The 19,911-nt window shown below is 33.4% G+C and overlaps 1 protein-coding gene across 1 annotated transcript in view; it reads right to left on the reverse strand.

Moving 5' to 3' along the window:
• The window catches only part of EPC2 (enhancer of polycomb homolog 2), a 114,632-nt gene that overhangs the window by 29,180 nt on the left and 65,541 nt on the right, over positions 1-19,911 (reverse strand). The window contains exons 3-4 of the mRNA XM_045558707.1: positions 12,942-13,087; positions 2,183-2,389 (exon numbers count right to left, since the gene is read on the reverse strand). Of these exons, the coding sequence (XP_045414663.1) occupies positions 2,183-2,389; positions 12,942-13,087 (353 nt within the window). The remainder of the gene's footprint in view (positions 1-2,182; positions 2,390-12,941; positions 13,088-19,911) is intronic.

The following is a 19,911-nucleotide window of genomic DNA, read 5'->3' on the forward strand; positions in this document are numbered from 1 at the left end:
TTGTCAGCTGTATTTGTCTTTGCATACTCCAATGCTTCCCCATCTCCTGAACAGCTAGGGGGTATTCATTATTTGTTGAGTGCTTTCCCATCTTTCTCATTTCAAAACACATAACATTTCTAACTAGCAACAGTGTGCATGACAGGGAATAGTCTTTGGTCCTATGACTGAAAACAATAGAAATAAAAAGTTAAGATCATTAGAAAAGAAAATGTACCTATCTGCAATAGAAGATGAAAAATAACTAACAAGAGAAAGGATAGGAATCAGAGTGTCAGGAAAAACTATTATTAGTGGTCATACAATGGTGAAGTACCTAAACACAAAAACCAGTTACTAGCAATTCTCAATATATGGTGGTTAGAAAAAAAGGAAGAATAAAACAAAAAAAATTTTTTTGAGATGGAGTCTTGCTCTGTCACCCAGGCTGGAGTGCGGTGGCATGATAATAGCTCATTGCAGCCTCAATCTCCTGGGCTCAAGGGATCCTTCTGCCTCAGGCTCTTGATGTTTTAACATTCAGAAAATCTGTCAATAAATACTGCTAATCTTAAAGTATCCCATACCTATTCTCTAAAGGAAGTCCAATAGTACTTTTCCTTCAAAGATGTTGCTAATGGTCTATGTTTTGCAATATATCTGAACTAATTATAGACATGCATTGCTTAACAACAGGGATCCTTTCTGAGAAATGTGTCGTTAAGTGATTTCCTTGTTGCACACATGTCAGAGTGTACGGACATAAACCTAGATGGTATAGCCTATTGCTCCTAGGCTACAAACCTGTACAGCATGTTACTGTACTGAATACTGTAGGCAATTGCAACACAATGTTAAGTATTTATATACCTAAACGTAAGAAAAGTACAGTAAAAATATGGTATTATTATCTTATGGGACCACTGTTGTATATGCAGTCTATCATCGACCAAAAAGTTGATATGTGGTGCATGACTGTGTATTGCTTTTAAAATGCAACTGGTAGTTCATGTTTTTCAATGGCTCAGATAAATCTCTCTTTCCTCACTTCCAGTAGTAGTTCACATTTATAAAGTTTTACTGCATTTACAAACTTATTTTAGTCTTAGAATCCAAGTAAAGTGCTAAATCTTCATATTTTATTGTAGATTTCTTTAGCTAAGAACTAGAATGACAAATTGAAAACTCAGTCCGGGTTAGGAAATGTCATCTATACTTGAGAAATCCATCCTTTGATGATTAAGAAAATCACATACAGAGAGTTATAGAAATTCTGGTTATTAACCATTAGAAAGTTTCTCCTAAAATATACTATCTTTGGCAGCTGTTATGCTTCACAGCTGTTATATCAGCAGCTGGCAAGCACAAGCTTTCAATGTTAGGAGAAACAAGAATGCACAGAAAATGCTTTGCCTCCAATTATAATCGCTCAAGGTTTTTACATTTATGTGTTCCTGATACTTTGCAATGTTAGAGAATGTTACCGTGTGTGGTATTTACTGTTATGAGAAATGGGAGGCAGTAATACCCCTCTGAAATATGCTTCCTTTTATACCATATCACTCCATAGCATGAGATCTTGTTTCTCTTACTTAAAATTCTGCCTCATGCTGCTTCTGAAAGCCAGATGAGGATAAGTTCAACAATCTGAAATCTGACACAACTGACAACTCAGAAAAGGAGAAAAGATTCCACTGTTTCTTTTGACTGTTGACAGAAAATGAACCTTTCTCTACTTCCCACGACCCCGTAGTAGCTAGAGATAGCAAGGTCCATTTTTACTTGCAAGAACTAGAATATGGTTTCAAAGGAACTGTAAGCTCTTAAGTGACCAACAAGAAAAAGTATTATTATTTCAAAGTCTCAGCCTCCCAAACACAGGAGATTCGTGATACAATATATATAGTTTACTGAAGAACTCAAAACTTCTGAGATGCATAAGTACACAAAATTCCTCATATCACTTCAACTGCAAGCCTAAAACAGTATGATCAGTAGATTTAGAAAGGGCATGGGTAGTAGATAAACACCGTAAACAACTGGCCAACAGAAGCTACTGAAAAGGAGGATCTCTAACAAAAAGCTCATCAATGTCACTAACTCCCATTATGTTCAAGTTATTCAAAATTATTCAAATTACTAGAAAAAAACTATTGGTCTTAAATATTAAGCTACATTCAATTAAATCTAATTTGCACATTACCTTTCGAGTTTGCATTTTCTCTGTTCTCCTCCGAAAGGCAACATAAGGGTCATTGTTGGTAGAACCATCTCTTTTCTCTTGTTTTATCTGAGGAATGAGAGATGGTCCCCTGCAGTTTTTACGTTTTCTCACCCAGTAGTCATATACAGCTTTAATAAGGTAATCATCTTCGTTTAGCAGCAGTTTTGCTTCTTGAAGTGTTACAAGCTAAATGAAAAATACAAAATGTCATTGACTACAAAGTCTGAAGAAGACAAAAGATTATAGCTATAGGGAAAAAAATGTGACCACTTCTAACACTTATGATTGGATATTACAATGGCAGGTGAAGACACAATTCAATTAAATCTCACAAAGGACTCATTAATTAGATTTATCAAAAAATTGATATTGAGTTCCACCACTTAAAACATTTAAGAAGGCTAGATAAACAATACTTGGGAAGACTATAATAAATTTATGCTTCAGGGAAGATACCCACAGTCCTTCAAAATTCTGATATTCTATGATTCTACACATGTGAATATTGACCAGTTTTCAAGTCTACTAACTTCTGTTTGTTTAGAAACTAAAAGATAGAGAAGGTTTCTCTTTACCTACCTCTAAAATAAAAGATGAATATTTTCTGCTGTATTGCAACTTACTACAATATGCCTCTTTTGGAACTGATAAAAAACAAATTTATCATGTTTCCAGAAGTTTCGACATTATGCAATTTTGAATTCTTTGTACCAATGACATATAAAAGCAATCTCTTTAGTCAAGGGGTTGAGTACTAGACAATCCTTGTTCTTAACACTCATTCTACTAATGACATTGTCATGTCTGGGACAGTGGCCCTAAGATGGTTTCCTTAGGAGCTCTGACAGTATCTTAGGGACCTACTTCTCCTTTATCAATGCAACCAGTATAATGCTGACATAGCTCAAACTAAGGTTTATAAAAATTTGCTTGGTCACATCTGTTGCCTTGACCCTTGAATAGATGAGATAAGCCAATCATCTTTAGTAGTATGGAATGGGCGTTGCACATACCCATTTACAGTGAACTTTAGAAAAAGATTATGTCATTTTAGTGCTGGAAAGCCTGCTGAAGTGATGCTATCCTGATCTTTTTACTTGTACCACTTTAGAGATGAAAACTCATTTTCCGAACAAGTACAGATATTTCCCAAGAAAGGTTTCCCTAGAACTTGGAAATGAAGGAAAACTTTTTCTCACTGAAATTATAAGACCAACATACACACTGATGTGTATGTTGTGTAAAGTCTATTGAAGAAGGCATAACTCACCAAATAAATTTTTCATGATTTGACTTCTTGTACTGGCATAACTTCATGGAATAAAATGCACTGATCATTGGACTGCAAGTGCCATGACGATGATTTCTATAGTTAGTTTCTTATTATAATTTGGCTGCCTACTTAGTTTGACCACAGGAAGAGAATACACTGACAATGTCAACTCAAGTATTCTAGTCCATGTGACAACTACATTTAGTGCAGTAAAATGATAAGTGGTCATTCTTTGGTTACCCAATCTCTCAGTAGAGGCGGCTCAAATGCATCTGAGAGGCTAACTTGGTCTTTAAACTGGAGGGTCAGAGCCTGGAATATGAGACCAAACCAAAAGAACCAATATTTCCAAACATCAGCTTTAAATGGATACCTTCCTACTGTTAGCTGAAGTTCTCCAGAATAGTGATGTAGACCCCCAGAGTCTACAAGGACAGAGGTAGAATAAAAATTAAACTTTCTATATCTAAAAAAATTCTACTTCATCCTGACAGCATTACAGCATCACTGGCAGCGCTTATGTGTTCTGGAGGCCAGGGAAACAATGCTGTGATCTGCTATCTGTGCTTCAGCTGTTTGGCCATTATGCTTCCGATAAAATTTTTTTGTAATCATTCCTAATTAAATCAAGAACTTAACCTTAAAGTGGGGAAGAGGGTAAAGGCTCTTTCCACCAGTCAGCAGAATAGTACTTAATACTATCAAGTTAACACTGCTTCCTATGCTCCTGCATGATGTGTGTCAGGAGATTAAAACATCTGCTCAGATTTTCTTCTCTGGCGTTTCTTGCTCCAGCTTGCAATGTCTTTTTGCCTTGCTGTTAAGTACCCTCTTTATGTCACAGGTAATAAGAACTCAATATACAGTTTACAGTTAAACACTGCAATATTTCTTTCCAGTATTAACTGTGGTTTTTATATTGTTATATAGCAACTTCCTATTTATGAAATAATCTTGGTTTTAATTGTTCTGTAAAAATTATCTTTAGCTATTCTAAGGCAACTAGTATCACTGCATTTCTATTATGGTAATGGCATCAATTTGACTGGGCAAGAACTACTTATAGATAAAGTAGTCACAAATTATGTCACATGATTAAAAATCCACAAAATTAGAACCCTACTATTTTTATATACTACAGAAAAAGTTCTGTCATTTAGCATGTACATCATCTACTAGAAAGCAGTAAAAACTGACATTTTAATTGGTAGAAGGGTCTGTGAAAAATTCACTATTTCCAAGGTATCTGTGAGTTGTTTGGTTTATTTACTTATTATTTGGGGACTTAGGGATGAGGAGATAAAAAAAATTTTCCTACTATGTAGGCTTTTCTTCTAGACTGCCACAAGCTCCATGAAAACTAGGACCATTTAGTTTGCCAATGGACAAAACCCATGGTATAGCAATTTCAATAAATACATTTTCAATACACAAATGAATAAACTTACATGTAAAAATTAATGTCCTTTAATTTATAAAATAGTCAATTAAGCAATAAGTAATTAACAATTAACTACTATCAGCAAATAAATGAGTTTTAGGATATGGGGAAAACAAAGGAAAAGACTTTAAGATGAATTCTCTACCTAAAAAAAGCTCACAATATAGCAATAAAGGTAAGGCATAACCACAAATTAATCAATAAGAGAACAATGTAAAAATCTGGAACTGAGTATTAGTGTAACAAAATACAGAGCAGAGTAAGAAAAATCTCCATCTAGGAGATGCATTTCTTTTCGGTGTTGATAAGTAACCATCTCTCTGCTACACACCTTCTTTTTTCACTTTGCTTCTTTCAAATCTGATTGTTTATTATTTGTGCAATAGCCCAAATACTATCAAAGGCAGGTTTCCATATAACAACAAGCATTTGCATTAAATTCAAAAAGGATTAAATGATCATTTTTCACCTTATGCTAAGAATGAATCAGCACAGTTCAAAATCAACACAGAGAAATTGTGATATGACTCTAAACAGATAATATTAGAAAGAAATATTCTTATCAAATGATCCCTAATTTACATAATACCACAAAATTATAGAAAGACAATCTGAGGAGAAAATATCAGCATTCAGTGAAATCAAAATATACGTTTTTATACATTTTGAGTATTCTATATACATTAAATTAATGAGTATGCATCATCTTCACCAAAGATCCAGAAAATGGAAAAGGTCTTCAACTATAGCAGCAAAGTCTTGGTAGAATTATAAACTCCTCCTATCTTTGGGCATGTGCCCAAACATAAACCATGTACTATTTTTCAAGGAACATATGCCCAAATCAAAAAAGAAAATACCTGTTTAATTTCTAAGACTGCTAATGCCATAGCTAAATAACACTTTTCTCTCTCATAGAAAAGTGATACTAACCTATTAAATTCATACTATTCCACTTATCTCCATGCTTGAGATGACTATTTTAGAAGGATCTCTTTATCAATTCATTTCTTCCTTCAAAGCTTCCACTGTAGTTTTCTGATTCTTAACACTGCTAACCCATGGTTGAACCAAAAATATCTCGGAATAATGAAATCATAATGATAAAATGATTAGGACAAAGGTCTATCCAATTCTATGAATAATCTTCTAAAGTCTTAGAAATTGTCAAAAATTTTGTTAATATGCCATTTAGGAGAAAATTCGTTTCTAACTATATATTGATAGATCACTGACATGTTGAAGCCAACCTCCTCGCAGTCATAGGAATGACCCCTGATATTTTAATAATATAAAGTTAAAAACAAATCTGGATAAGATTCAAATGAGGTGAAATGAAACATATAAATATTAAATTCAAATTATTTGTGTAACTGGACTACTCTTTCATTAACTTTACGTAGCATAATCATAATAAAATGCCTATACACACACATTACAGCACGGTGTAGTGGTTTTTAAAACCATACTATGTGATAGGGTTCATTGAGACTGCTTCAAAAGATCTAGATCAAATTTCATTTTTAACATACAAATATTTAAACATTATAGTAAAGAACATATCAAATTAAAAAACATAGGAGACTATGTAAAAGTGTACTTGTTCCTAAAAGTACACGAGAACCACATTTTTCTAACTATCACACTGATTTGGTGCATCTGCTTGGGAACTGCCCCAGCCAGAGCACAATTAATAATTCAATTTCAAGTAAACATTTAAGGTACTGCATGATGAAAAAACAGATAATTTGATTATTATATTATATTGAGCTTTGGGCACTTCTGATATTTATACATACAATGAAGGTTAGGAGCATATATCAGTCACAGTTTCTATTTGTAACCAAGAGAAAGGAATTTATTAAAAATAAACTGGAAAGCTCCACGTCTTTAGAAGTGTTGGAGAATTAGGCTTGGAATTCACAATGCCTAAAATCAGGCCACAAAACTGATTTAGTCGGGAAACCACTGCTGCCTGCACTATGAACACCACTGGCATGGACTGTAGCTGGGACAGCTGCCACTGCCACTGTCACCTCCACTACCACCATAGATTTCTCTCCCTGCTTCTTTGCATTACTAGCTCTCAATTTAAATTCAGGGATTTTAATTGGCAGAGCCTAGGTCATGTGATAGTCTAATTCAAAACAGGGCAATAGTGCCCTAGATGAAAAAGGGGTTTTGAAAGAGAGCAGTTAAATTTTCAGTTCTTATGGAGACTGGGAGGCAGGCTCTGCCTTGCACCAAGACTCATCAAGTGAAGGATTTTCCAAATACAGGATGGGGTCTTAGGCTGCAAAGAACAGCCCTAAGAATATTAAATGTTCATCTTTTTTTAGCTATAATTATCAACATAGTATATCTTTCTTCTTAAAGGACTATTTAACTGTTCAGGAGCATTCCTAGGAAAAACCCATAGCTCTGGCTTCTACTTCCAGTCTCCAAGACTCTGGCAGGAATCTGGCTCTAGGAAATAGAGGTGCTACAAGTCATGGAACCTAAAATATGGAAATTGGCTGAGTGAAAGCACGGTACAGGGTAATGAGAAATTTTTCTTTCAGCCTGGGAAGATAATGAACCTTGTTAGGTGACTGTGAAATATTTAGTAAAATCATCACCTTGGGATGCATATGACATGTTTAACTTAGACCACAGTATTAGAAAGGTAGGTCCAGGCATTCTAGGCAGAAGGGAAAACGTAGAGCCATAAAAGGACATGGTACATAGGAGACCAGAAAAAAGCCCAGTGTGGCCGGAGTCAGATAGAATATAGATTTTACTTTAAAGACAGTGGAAGCTGTTTTTTTTTTTTTTTCCCTCTTAAGAAGACTAGATTTTAATAATATAGCTGGTGGCAGAATAGTAGTGGTTCAGGTGAAAGGTAATAAAAATGAGGAAAGCAGGTATAGACAAATACAGGGTATGCATCCTTAATCTGAAAATCCAAAATTCTCCAAAATCCAAAACTTTTTGAGCACCAACATGATGTCACATATGGAAACTTCCACAATGGACCTCCAATGACGGGTCACAGTCAAAATGTAGTCAAAACTTTGTTACAAAAAATTACAAAAAATGTTGTATAAAATTACCTTCAGCCTATGTGTATAAGCTGTATATGAAACATAAATGAATTTCATGTTTAGACTTGGGTCCCATTCTCAAAATATCTCATTTTCTATCTGCAAATATTCTAAAATCTGAAAAAAAAAATCTGAAATCTGAAACACTTCTGGTCCCAAGCAGTTTGGATAACAGTTACTCAGCCTGTATCATATTTTGTAACAAAAATTGGTTTGATTTAGTGACATTTTGATATATGAATGATTACAAAGAAGTCAAGCACTAAAGTGCAAATCTGATCAATTGAGTGGAAGATGATGATGCCACTAATGCAGAACAAGAAAGCAAACCTGGGGGAGGTAAAGTAAAGGGGGTTTGGAAATCTTGAATTTGAAATACTTGCTCATATGGAGACGTTTAATAAGAAAGAGCTCTGGAGCTTAGTGGGGAAAGCCACGGATTTGGGAACCAGCAACAAACTGTTAATAAAGAATAAATGCTCAGGACAGATACCAAAGGAAGCACCAACACATAAAATATACAGGAACAATGAAAGAGGAGATGAAAAGAAAAAAAAAAAAGAATAAGGAAAATGTGTTTGCCAACATCATCCAGCACTACAGGGATATTAAATAGGACACAGGGCCGGGCGCAGTGGCTCATACCTGTAATCCTATCACTCTGGGAGGCAGAGGCAGGAGGATCACTCGAGGTCAGGAGTTCGAGACCAGCCTGAGCAAGAGTGAGACTACATTTCTACCAAAAATAGAAAGAAATTATATGGAAAAGTAAAAATATATAAAGAAAAAATTAGCCGGGCATGATGGCGCATGCCTGTAGTCCCAGCAACTAGGGAGGCTGAGGCAGGAGGATTGCTTCAGCACAGGAGTTTGAGGTTGCTATGAGCTAGGCTGACGCCATGGCACTCTAGCCAGGGCAACAGAGTGAGATTCTGTCTCAAAAAAAAAAAAAAAAAAAATAGGATACAGGTTGAAAAGTGGTTCTTGGATGACAATTAGGAGGTCACTGGTAATCTTAAATAGTATAATTTCAGCAAACTGAAATGGATTGTGATGTGAATAAAAGGTAAACATAGGTAAAACAGCAACTCAAAGTAAACTGTAAAAAAAAAAAAGGTAAACATAAGAAGCACCAAGTATAGCTCAACTTCTGAAAATTTAGCTATGACAAAAAAAGAAAAGACACAGGGTTGTAGTTTACTGACAAAGATGGGGTCAAATGAAAGGGTTCTCTTAGAAATAGAGACCCGTGGGCAACTTTTTGGACACAGAAAGACTGAAGAAATGAGAGAAAAGATGATTGAAAATAAAATATTCAAGGAATATAAAAGGTGCACAACGAAGAGTTAGCAAGGGTTTAGGATTATGCCTCTCTAAGAGGGTAAAAGGTGGTATGGAGGTAGAAGGGAAGGAAAATGATGGAACTCATGGCTGATGGTCTCTATTTTCTTCATGGTTTAGAAAGAACATTCTGTTTTGGGCAGGGGTGGTGGAAGGTAGGGAGTAAAGACAAAGGATAGAAGGAATGTGTGGTAAGTGGATAGCAGAGAAAGGTCAACAGGGTAGAGAAGGTTAATAAATAACTAAAAACAGTGTGTCAGATAGTTTATAGGAAGGAAAAAATAAAGCTTTATAAATTAAAACACTGAGGGTTTTAGAAAGAAAACTTTTAAAAACCATTTATTTCTTGGAAAGTGTTTTATTAAGGTATTTATTTTAGAGAAATCCTATGAAAGAGAATGCCATTTAAGGTGGCTTGTGATTTAAAAAAATAAACTTTTTATTTAGAAATTATCTAAAATAAACAGAAAATTTACAAGAATAAAATATTTCAAAGAATACCTGTATACCCTTTAGATTTGGACTCACTCACTGTTAGCTTTTATATATGTTTGTTTTAACACTTGCACATGCACTCTCTCTACACTCTTTCTCTCACACACATACACACTCTTTTTTCTGATCTATCTGAGGGTAAGTTACATATATCATGGCTCTTTATCCCTAAATACTTAAGTGTATATTTATAAAGAATAGTGATATCCTCTTCCATAACCACAGTAATCAACTTCAGTAAATTCAACATTGGTATTTTATCTAATCTACCATCCATATTCCAATTTCGTCAATTGACTCAAAAATAATCTGTAGCATTTTCCCTCCTTCCAGTATAAGATTTAGTCTCAGGTCAGGTATTGCAATTAGTTGCCATATCTGAAAGAAGATTATTAATATTAAATCTAAGAATTTGATAACTAGTTGAATTTAGGGATTGAAGTAAAAGGATAAAGAAAACAGGTGATTCTGAGTTCTGGAAGTCACTGGAGAGATAAGGAATACAAAATCATCTAGGATAAGACAGTAAGTTCAGTTTTGGAAAGGTTAAACTTGAGAGGACTAAGGACCATCTAGGTGGAGATAAGCAGAACCAAGGAGAGAAAAAAATCCTGGAGCTTGAGAAAGAGGTCAAGGCCAAAGGTATATGGATTATTATATCCACAAAATTGTGCTATTACCCAAAAATATATAGGATAAGAATACCAAGAACAGAAATTCAGGATACCTGATGTTTACAGGAGTTGAATAAAAAGGAGCTAGCAAAATAAGGTTAGAAGGAATGGTCATAAGAAATAATAAAACCAGAAGGGAATAAATTGTATTAAAAAAACCCACAAATGTGAAGACAGTTTCAAAATTTAAGGACAGTACAAACAAAAAACAGATTGAGATGGAAAATAATTACAACATTTGGCAACAAACACTTTCAATAATGACTTCATTGAAGTAGTCTTCTAGCATGATGGATGCAGAAGGTTTCCCTCAGTCTATCTTTTATGTCTTTTTCTACCAACCTAATAAGTATCAGTTTAACTACAAACTTGATTCCTTGTCCTGGGATCTGGTAGTACGCCAACCCCCCAAAAGGAAAAATAAGGGGATCCATGAATTGACCGATCAAGGACTTGGAATGAAGACAGCCCTTTGGTTTAGTCCTAGGTTCTAACAACAGAACCATTATCTTATTTCAATGACTAAATGTCCACTTCTATCTGCACTGCTGAAAGCAAACGCTACCATACTCTGTGCCTAGCCAATCTTTGCTTCGGGGCCTAGAAACTTGTCTCTGGGCAAAGAGAACTAAAATAGGAGGACGATGCCGATTTTATGTACATAGTTAACCGCACTATTTACATGCTTTTTTGTTTATCTTGCCCACTTAGACAATAAGCTCCACAAAGGCAGAACTTTTGTCATCTGTCTTGTTCAGTGCTATCACCTGTCTTGTTCACCTGGGCGCTAAAAAAACATTACTGACTGAATGAAAGAAAGCAAAGTACAGAACAGAGAGTTGAAGGCTTTTGATGATGATATTTTAGACACCATGAGTAAGTTCTGAGCAATCATGGGAAATAGTAAAAATACCAAAAGACTGATCCAGCCTAGGAATGCTAGGAAAATTTACATCTAAAGAAAAAACTGGTATCATCTGATACCAGTGATCAAAATCCCTGGAAAACTATAAGCACTAATTATAATGAATATCAATTTGGTAATTTAAAAAAATTCCCAATAAAAAAAACAAGACAGGCAATCAATCTCTCAAAAACCAAAAAACTAAATTTTACAAAATTCAATTTTCAAAGTATACTTCCTTGGATAGTACTGACAGATATTACTTTCCATCATAATGGGGAGAAAAAGCTAGAAGAAAGGCTAAATATGCAGGAAAACCATTTTCTAATGAAAAAATTTGGGAAATGCTCTGAAGAGCTGGTAATGCCTCAGAGATTTAAACAACTTAAGCAGTAGAGTAAGGGAAAATAATCAATTTGTATCAACAAACTGGTGAAAAGTTTTAACGATCTACCGTAAAAAATTTATTTGCAACTTTATTATGTCTGTAATTCTAGTATATTAACAATTAGCATATTAATATACCACACAGGTATACCAAAAATTATTTTAAAAACAGCTTAATTTTAAAATCTAATAACATTATCAACAATGCTCATTATAGCAAATCTGGAAAACACAGAAAAATAAAGAACATAAAAAATCACTAATAATTCCAGCACCCAAATACAACTATTGTTGGCTTTTTGTTGTACTTTCTTGTTCTTTTTCTACACGTGTATGCATATAAATCCTGTAAACAAACCTCAGAGTTTTCCACATAAATAATTCTGTATCCTGTTTTTTAGATCTAATATAACAATTTCTTATAGCACTAGACATCCTTCAAAATCATAATTTTTAATGACTGTATTATACTCCATCCTACAACTTTTAGTTTATTCTGAACATCTCTGTTCTAATTATCTTTCTTTAGAACAATTCCTTGAGATGTGATTACTAAATCAAAATGTATAAACATATTAAGGCTCCTAACATAGGCTGCTTAATTGCTTTCCAGAAAGACAGTACCACTTTAAATCCTCTGTGCCACATACATAAATATCTCCCTGTCTCACTAAAAACTCTTTATTACCTTGTGAATAATTTTTTCCTCACTTAAATATTTTAATATTATATAATTAAAACTAAAACCCATTTAAAATGAGCATCTTAATATAAATTGGGCAACTGAGCAAGATTTGATATAAGATGACTGCCTTAGAGATCCAACCAAGCAAATGTAGTTACTGAAGCACCAAAAAGACAGGCATAAGGAAAGAATCAAGAAGATATTATAACACTGTAACAAGTATTATTTTTATCCAAACAGGAAAAGAGTCAGAACAGAACTTCATACTCGTATTCAAGGAAATTACGTTTAAGTATTCCATTCAAAGAATATTGTAAATAAAAATTCTAGGATGTCAGGAAAAAAAATTAAAGAGATAGTAAAATGCAACACATTCAGGTCTTAAAGAAAATGCAGAATAAAGGTGCTAATTGGGTTAACTGTAAGATAAGAGATATTTTTACATGGTACAGTACCTGATTAGAACTGGCTTTTTCAAGTCTGTCAATCATAATTTCAAATTGCAAAGGCTTAATTTCCATCTTTCTGTTAAGTCTATTTAATAAGGTCTCATCTTCTGAATCCATATCATAATCTGGTTGCTCGTTGTCTAGATTAAAAGCTAGGAAGGAAAAGAAAAATTATTCAAACTGAGGAGAAATTATGAAGTTACATGATGTTTATCATTATTTGACCACAGACTACTTCTAAATTTTAATCCAGTGACCAAAGAGGAGCTCATGAGCAGATATCTAAAAATTAGTTTCAGAGACTAATTGCACAATGGAAGGAAAAATAAAATTTTGCTTTATACAGGATTTAAAGGTTAAAAGAACAGTAAAAACCAAGAAATTTCTTATTTTAAAGTATCACAGATACATGTCAAAATACAAAATAAAAACAGCAATTATAAAAAAGATGAAATATATTATGAACGTAGTATTTGGGTAGCAAAATGGGAAACTATGGCACAAAACTAAGAATCCAGAAATAAATTCAGGTACATAGTGTATGATATAAATGGTGTGTCAAATCACTGAGGATAAGACGGATTGTTTAAAGAAGAAAAGGTGCTGGCATAACAGACTAGTTATCTAAAAAAATTACTAAATTCCTTCCTCATGCCGAATACCAATAAATGACATATTCAACAAAATTTTATAGTAAAAAAGAAAACACATAAAAACACTAGAAGAAAACGCAGGGGGAAAAACATATGGACCACAAACTCAGAAACCATAAAACTGATTAAAAATAGACTGGACTATGTAAAATTAAAAATTTTCCACACGGAAAATTTAATAAATTAAGTCAAAAGACAAAGAACAAACTGAAAAAAGGGGGTAACATAAATAACTGATTTTCTTAAAGATTTTTTACAAATTATTAAGAACTAGTAACAACAAAAACTGGCAAAGGATATGAATTGGTATTATAGTAGAGAATAAATATAAATGATTTAAACATAAAAAAAGCTTAACTTCATTTGTAATTAAATAGATGCAAAGAATATATTAATAGGTTTCACTCATCAAACTAAGATCTAAAACTTAATAATATGCTATTTGGGAATGAATACAGGGAAAGAGCCCCCTCAAACACTGTGAGGAGAAAATTATAAACACGTATTTAGTTCAATTAAAAATGTATCCTCTTGGACTTGGCAATTCTATTTCTAGGAATTTATCCTATATATAAACCTACACAGGAACAAAGATATATATACAGAGTATTAGCTATAACATTATAAGAAGTAAAAAATGCAAAACAAGCAACATATGTAGGATTAGATAAATAAAAGACGGTTTATACATACATGGAATATAGACTGAAGCCCTGAGAAAAAAATGACACTGACCTATGTATACTGATATGGAATGAAACTGACCTTCATGGACATTAAGTGAAAAAAGCTAAGGTGTAGAATAGTGCATATATATAGTGCATTAAGATATGTGCTTGAAAAAGGGCAAGGATGGATATCTATGCATATGTTTGTAAATGCACAGAGTATTTTTGAAAGGATATCTAAGAAATTGATAATAGCTCTCCATCTCTGGGAAGGGAACTGTGGGAGTATGGGTTTGAGGATGGTGGAGAGAATTAAAATGTTCTTTGTTCCCTTTTGTACTGACATTTTAAGTATGTACATGCATTAATTATTAAAATATGAAGGGGAAAAAGCCCTAAGATGCCACATATTAGGTGTTGAAATTACATGACAAGACTTAGTGTAAGACAAAAGAGATACCAATCGCCAACAATTTGCTTACTTAAAGGCTGTCTGCACATCAATGTGTAAATAAATACCCTACATTCATACCATGCGAAATGTCCTGGCATTCTCAGATCAGAATGACATTCCTGAAGGTTCATAATACAGTAATAGGAACAGATGTGTATATTTATATAATTTTAGTAAAATCAGCCTCCTACTACAGATAGTACTAATGAACTTAAAGGCATTTGTTTTATAGTCAGTAAATGACTATATCTCAAAAGTCTGAACTCTAGTATATTGCTTAAAAAAAATTTACCACTGGATAACAACAACAAAAACAAAAATAAATGTTAGCTAACACTTATAAACTTATATAGCACTTACTATGGGCCAGGCAGTGTTCAAAGTCCTTTATACATACTAAATTGTCACAACCCCCAATGTGGTAGGTAGTATTTTATCTTTAAATGAGTCTTACATTCTAAAATTTAAAAATGTTATTGTATTTAACTTGTATCACATACTATACAAAATTAATAAGAGGAGATAGTTATTGACAAATTAATGACACAGATTATTCTGTATGATTCATTCAAAATATTCTTGAGAAGAAAATGTACTTTTTCCTTATCTTTTATGTAAGGTTTCTTTATTACATGATTATCAATAATCTAAAAGTATGCTTGTACAAAGTCAATCCAATCTGCATCATACTCAATGGTAGATGATATATATCTCACAAACTATAGAGATTACTAAAAATTATTCTTCCTTCCACAAAGGGATGTTGTACTTGTAAATGCAATAATGAAAGTCCAATGATCTGCCTTTAGTCCACAGACTAACAACACACAGTCAATAAAATCAGGTAGTTGATACAAATAGATGACATTTTAAAGAAAGATTTTAGAAAATATTGAGCAGAGTTAATCCAATATACTGAAATTCTAAGTTAAACAGAAGTTTTCAAAAGTTCAAGGGAAAGGGTATATATTCAAATTGTGCATGACCATCTTTTACACACCTACCTAATCTTACTCACCTTTTGTTCCTCCACCTCCTATCTGCTCTATCTTCTTATTCTATTCTTACAAAAGCCAGCGCCCCAGCTTGTAAGGCAGGGGAAGGGACAAGAAAAGCTGGGAAATAGTTTAGAAAAATTAATAGTGAGAATTGATAGATCTGACAATGCGTTAAATCAGAACCAGGGCAAAGACTTGCACTAGCACTCTAAGTATTCTATACTAACATTTCTCTCTTCATTCAAAAACTATAATCATTATTGATTTAGGTACTCTGTTGCTTCCAAACAGAGGTACAAGTGTTTGCCTGTACCTCTCTTTACTTGATTTTATATTGATTATCTCTTCTATCAGACAAAAAGGTAAATACTTTAAAAGTAGTGATTACTAAAGCTGTTGAATAAAAATAGCATTTCTTTAATATATAAATATTAAGAAGAGGTTCTTTTAAACTACAAGCAGAATATCTTTTTCTTCTTCTTCCCTTTTTTTTCTTTTTTTTTAAGAGATAGGGTCTCATTCTGTTGCCTGGGCTGCAGTGCAGTGGTACAATCATAGCTCACTGTAACCTAGAATTCCCGGACTCAAGACATCCTCTCACCACAGCCTCCTCAATAGCTGGGACTACAGGTGCACACCACCATGCCTGGCTAATTTTAAAACATTTTTTTGGTAGAGATGGGGTCTCGCTATGTTGCCCAGGCTGGTCTGGAATTCCTGGCCTCCTGCCTCGGCTTCTCAAAGTGCTGGATTATAGGCATGAGCCACCGTGCTTGGCCTCAGGCTGAATATTTTCAGTAAGCTATTGACACTTCGTTTTTTGAAACCTAGGAAGCTTTTTCTTGCTAAAAAAAAAATAAACCTTACAAACAGTTAGTGTCACAGGCCAGTTAACTAAATAAAACAGGTAAAATAATGCCAACTTCCCCAAAATAAAGAGGGGGAGAAAGGTAGAAGGTTTGAAAATTTCCTAATGCAGTAGATCAACAGAAATAGGCTAAAACAAGGCTAAAAAGGGCATGTGTCTTTGTGTGAAGACTTCTGTGGTGAAGTTAACTGAGCAGTAAACAACAAAAAAAGAAAAATGAGGGAATTTAAGAGTGTGCATGATAACTATGAGAAGGAGAAGGGAACAAAACACAGAGATATTAAGATAGTTGACGATAAGAAAGAAGTGAAAAGATGCCATTTATTATAATACGGGCCATGGAAGGCCTAGCTCTGAAGTACTAGAAAGTAGAAGGAAAAAAGTAAAATGTTAACAATTCTATTAAATAGTTCCAGTTCACAGGTATTAAGACTCTGTGCAGTAAGTCCACCTTTTTTTTTGCTTTAGTTATTTCAGTGGTCCCCACCCTTGCAATCAAAAGCACTGATTTAAATATGTCACCCTTTGCAAAAAATAGATTTCCCTGAATTTATTTCAAGTTTCAAAGTTTATTTCAAGGTTCTAAGCCAGAACTTCAGTTTTTCTTTGATTTGTTTGTAGCCCTAAACATTTCCAGTTAGTTTTAAATAGTTTACAACGTAATTCAGTTGTTGCTTATAAGTACTGTAAATTAAAGTTGTTCATAATAATGGTTACCACTGAGGCAATTCCTTATTTCTAAATGTACACTTCTACATAAATTTTCTTTAAGCCTCACAAAATTCTGAAAGGTATTTGTTTCTTTGTTTTGCATACACTGAAATTGAGACTTTAAAGGTGTTTTAATTAATTAGTTTGTACCAAGTCACATAGAATTTGAACCCAAGTCTGTTGAATTCTGAAGGCTATGCTGTTTTCCTTTTATTCCATCTTGCCTAAAACAAGGACATTTACATCTTCTGCCAGTGCATGGTTTATTTTTACATCTTTTATTGTACAGAAATTTTAATATACTAGAATTTATCAGCCTTTCCCTTTATGGTCTCTGTTCTTTGCCTTGAGAATTACCTTTAGGTCATAAAGGTATCCTTGTATATTTTCTTCTAAAAATTTTGCTTTTCATATTTATTCTTTATTTTTTCCCATATGGGAAACAAACTGTCCCAGCACTACTCATCAAATATTTCCATCCTCTCCCCCGCTGATTTGTAATGCCACTTCAGTCATACATGAAATTTCCACATATGTGTGGGCATGTTTCTAATATCTTTTCTCTTTCCATTGGTCTACTTATCAATCATTGAACAAAAGATTAACTTCACAAGCCATAATATTTTAAGAAAGGGTTAATTATAGGAGAAAGAAGGAACAGAAGAGAGGGGGATAAGTATAGCAGCTAGACTTCTTCTAATATACCTTGTTTTATAGATATGACTTTCTGAACCATATAAATATTTTACATAGTTACAAAACAAAATGAAATCTTAGGGAAAAAAATCCCTAAAATTAAAAATTAAATGGAACAAGTAAGCCTAATTGTCATTTGGGTTCTACTCCAAGTATCTTGAAGATACAGTAAAGTGACTAAATATTTCTAGTCTAAAAGCAAAAACCAAGGACTAAAAGCAAAAACAATCAACTAACAAACAAAAACCTGAAACTGTTTTCGGTAATTATATTCTTGGTGGAAGAGTTAGCATTATTATTCTGAGACTACCTTGGTGTCCTGTGGGAAACATGGGAGATTATGCGGATGTACTTAGGTATTAGTATAAATTCATGATGTATTTTAGCTTTAAAAAATTTTAAGGGTATATTTCCCAGGTTAGATCCACTAAAAAATCTTAAGAGACAATGGCCAACACAGTAGCAATGAGCACGCCTAGTGCCCAGCTTTTAGTATCCAAATATAATTTCCCACCAAAAGGAATAAGAACACCCTGCAGGAAATACACAAGGTGAGTCTAGCACATCTTAGCTTTCTTGCTTCCTGATATAGTAGAGTCATGTCAAAAAGACTCAGGAGCTAACCTGAATAGGTTCCTACTGACCAAAACCAGGTGACTATGAGTATTGATTGATAAGGATGATAATAAATTCAATGGATTGAAACATAATCAAAATGCATACATCTATGATCTGTAATGATTATAAAACAAACATCTTCATAGTCACCTTTGGAGAGTACTAAGAAATCAATCACCATCAGGAAATATGTAATTGTTGGTTGTCTCTCCTACTGTGATGTCAGAAACTAGTAATGACCATCGCCCTGATCCATTAATTCATTAGAGGTGGCAAAATAGTGACATTCTGTCATTCCTCCTTGATTTATTTTAGCTGGAATATGTCTATCAAGAGAAACTTCCCCTTTCTCAACCATTTAGAGATCCTGAGATACAGTTCATAGAAAAGGCAGGATAAATACTTGATACCTGATTTAAAGAGTCTTAAGAGACTGATTAACCAGTTATACCAAAAGGAAATTCTCTTGACCTCAATTCAAAAGAATTCTAAATTCTTTTGTATAGTTAAATTGTCCTATAAATTTCTGGATCTCAACTTAAAAGGATCAACTACTTTAAAAATGGGAGATAAATGAGAGAAAGAGAGATAAATCTATAGGACAGGCAAGAAACATGCACACTAAATATTTGATGATACTAACAAAATGCTGGGTTTAAGGGGTGGTGTGATATTACTATTGTAATAGTATTATTACATATTAATATTATACAGTTAGATAATAATACTGTGATTATGTTTCAATATTCCCAAATGAAATAATGTTGGGATGGCTATAAAATCATGGGGGTGGAGGAAAAGGAATAAATATAGAGGAACAGTACTGGCCAAGTTAAATGATGAGTACTTGGCAGTTCATTATTATTATTTTTTCTACTTTTGAATATGTTGAAAATATTCCATAATAAAAGTTTTTAAAAAGATAAACATAGAGAATACATTTTTAAGAATATATAAGAATCCCTTTTAAAATTCAATACAAAATTATCCAAAAATATGAAGAGGTAATCTACATAAAAAGATGTTTAACCTCACCTGTAATCTGTGAAAGACAAATTTAAACCAACAAATACCAATTCAAACCCATAAAACTGAAAAAGATTTTAAAATTTGACAAGTGTTGATTAAAAAGAACTCACATACACTACTGGAGAAAACATAAACTGGTATGACCAGTTTAGAGAGCAACTCTGCAATACCTAAAGTTAAATATACATTTTCTATATGACCCAGAAATTCCACTTTTGGGCCTACAAGCTCTCATAAATGTGGACAAGGGGACATGTACAAGGCCATTCATTGTATCATTA

Source organism: Lemur catta, chromosome 8 (genome assembly GCF_020740605.2).
Source record: "Lemur catta isolate mLemCat1 chromosome 8, mLemCat1.pri, whole genome shotgun sequence".
Taxonomy (NCBI): Eukaryota; Metazoa; Chordata; class Mammalia; order Primates; family Lemuridae; genus Lemur; species Lemur catta.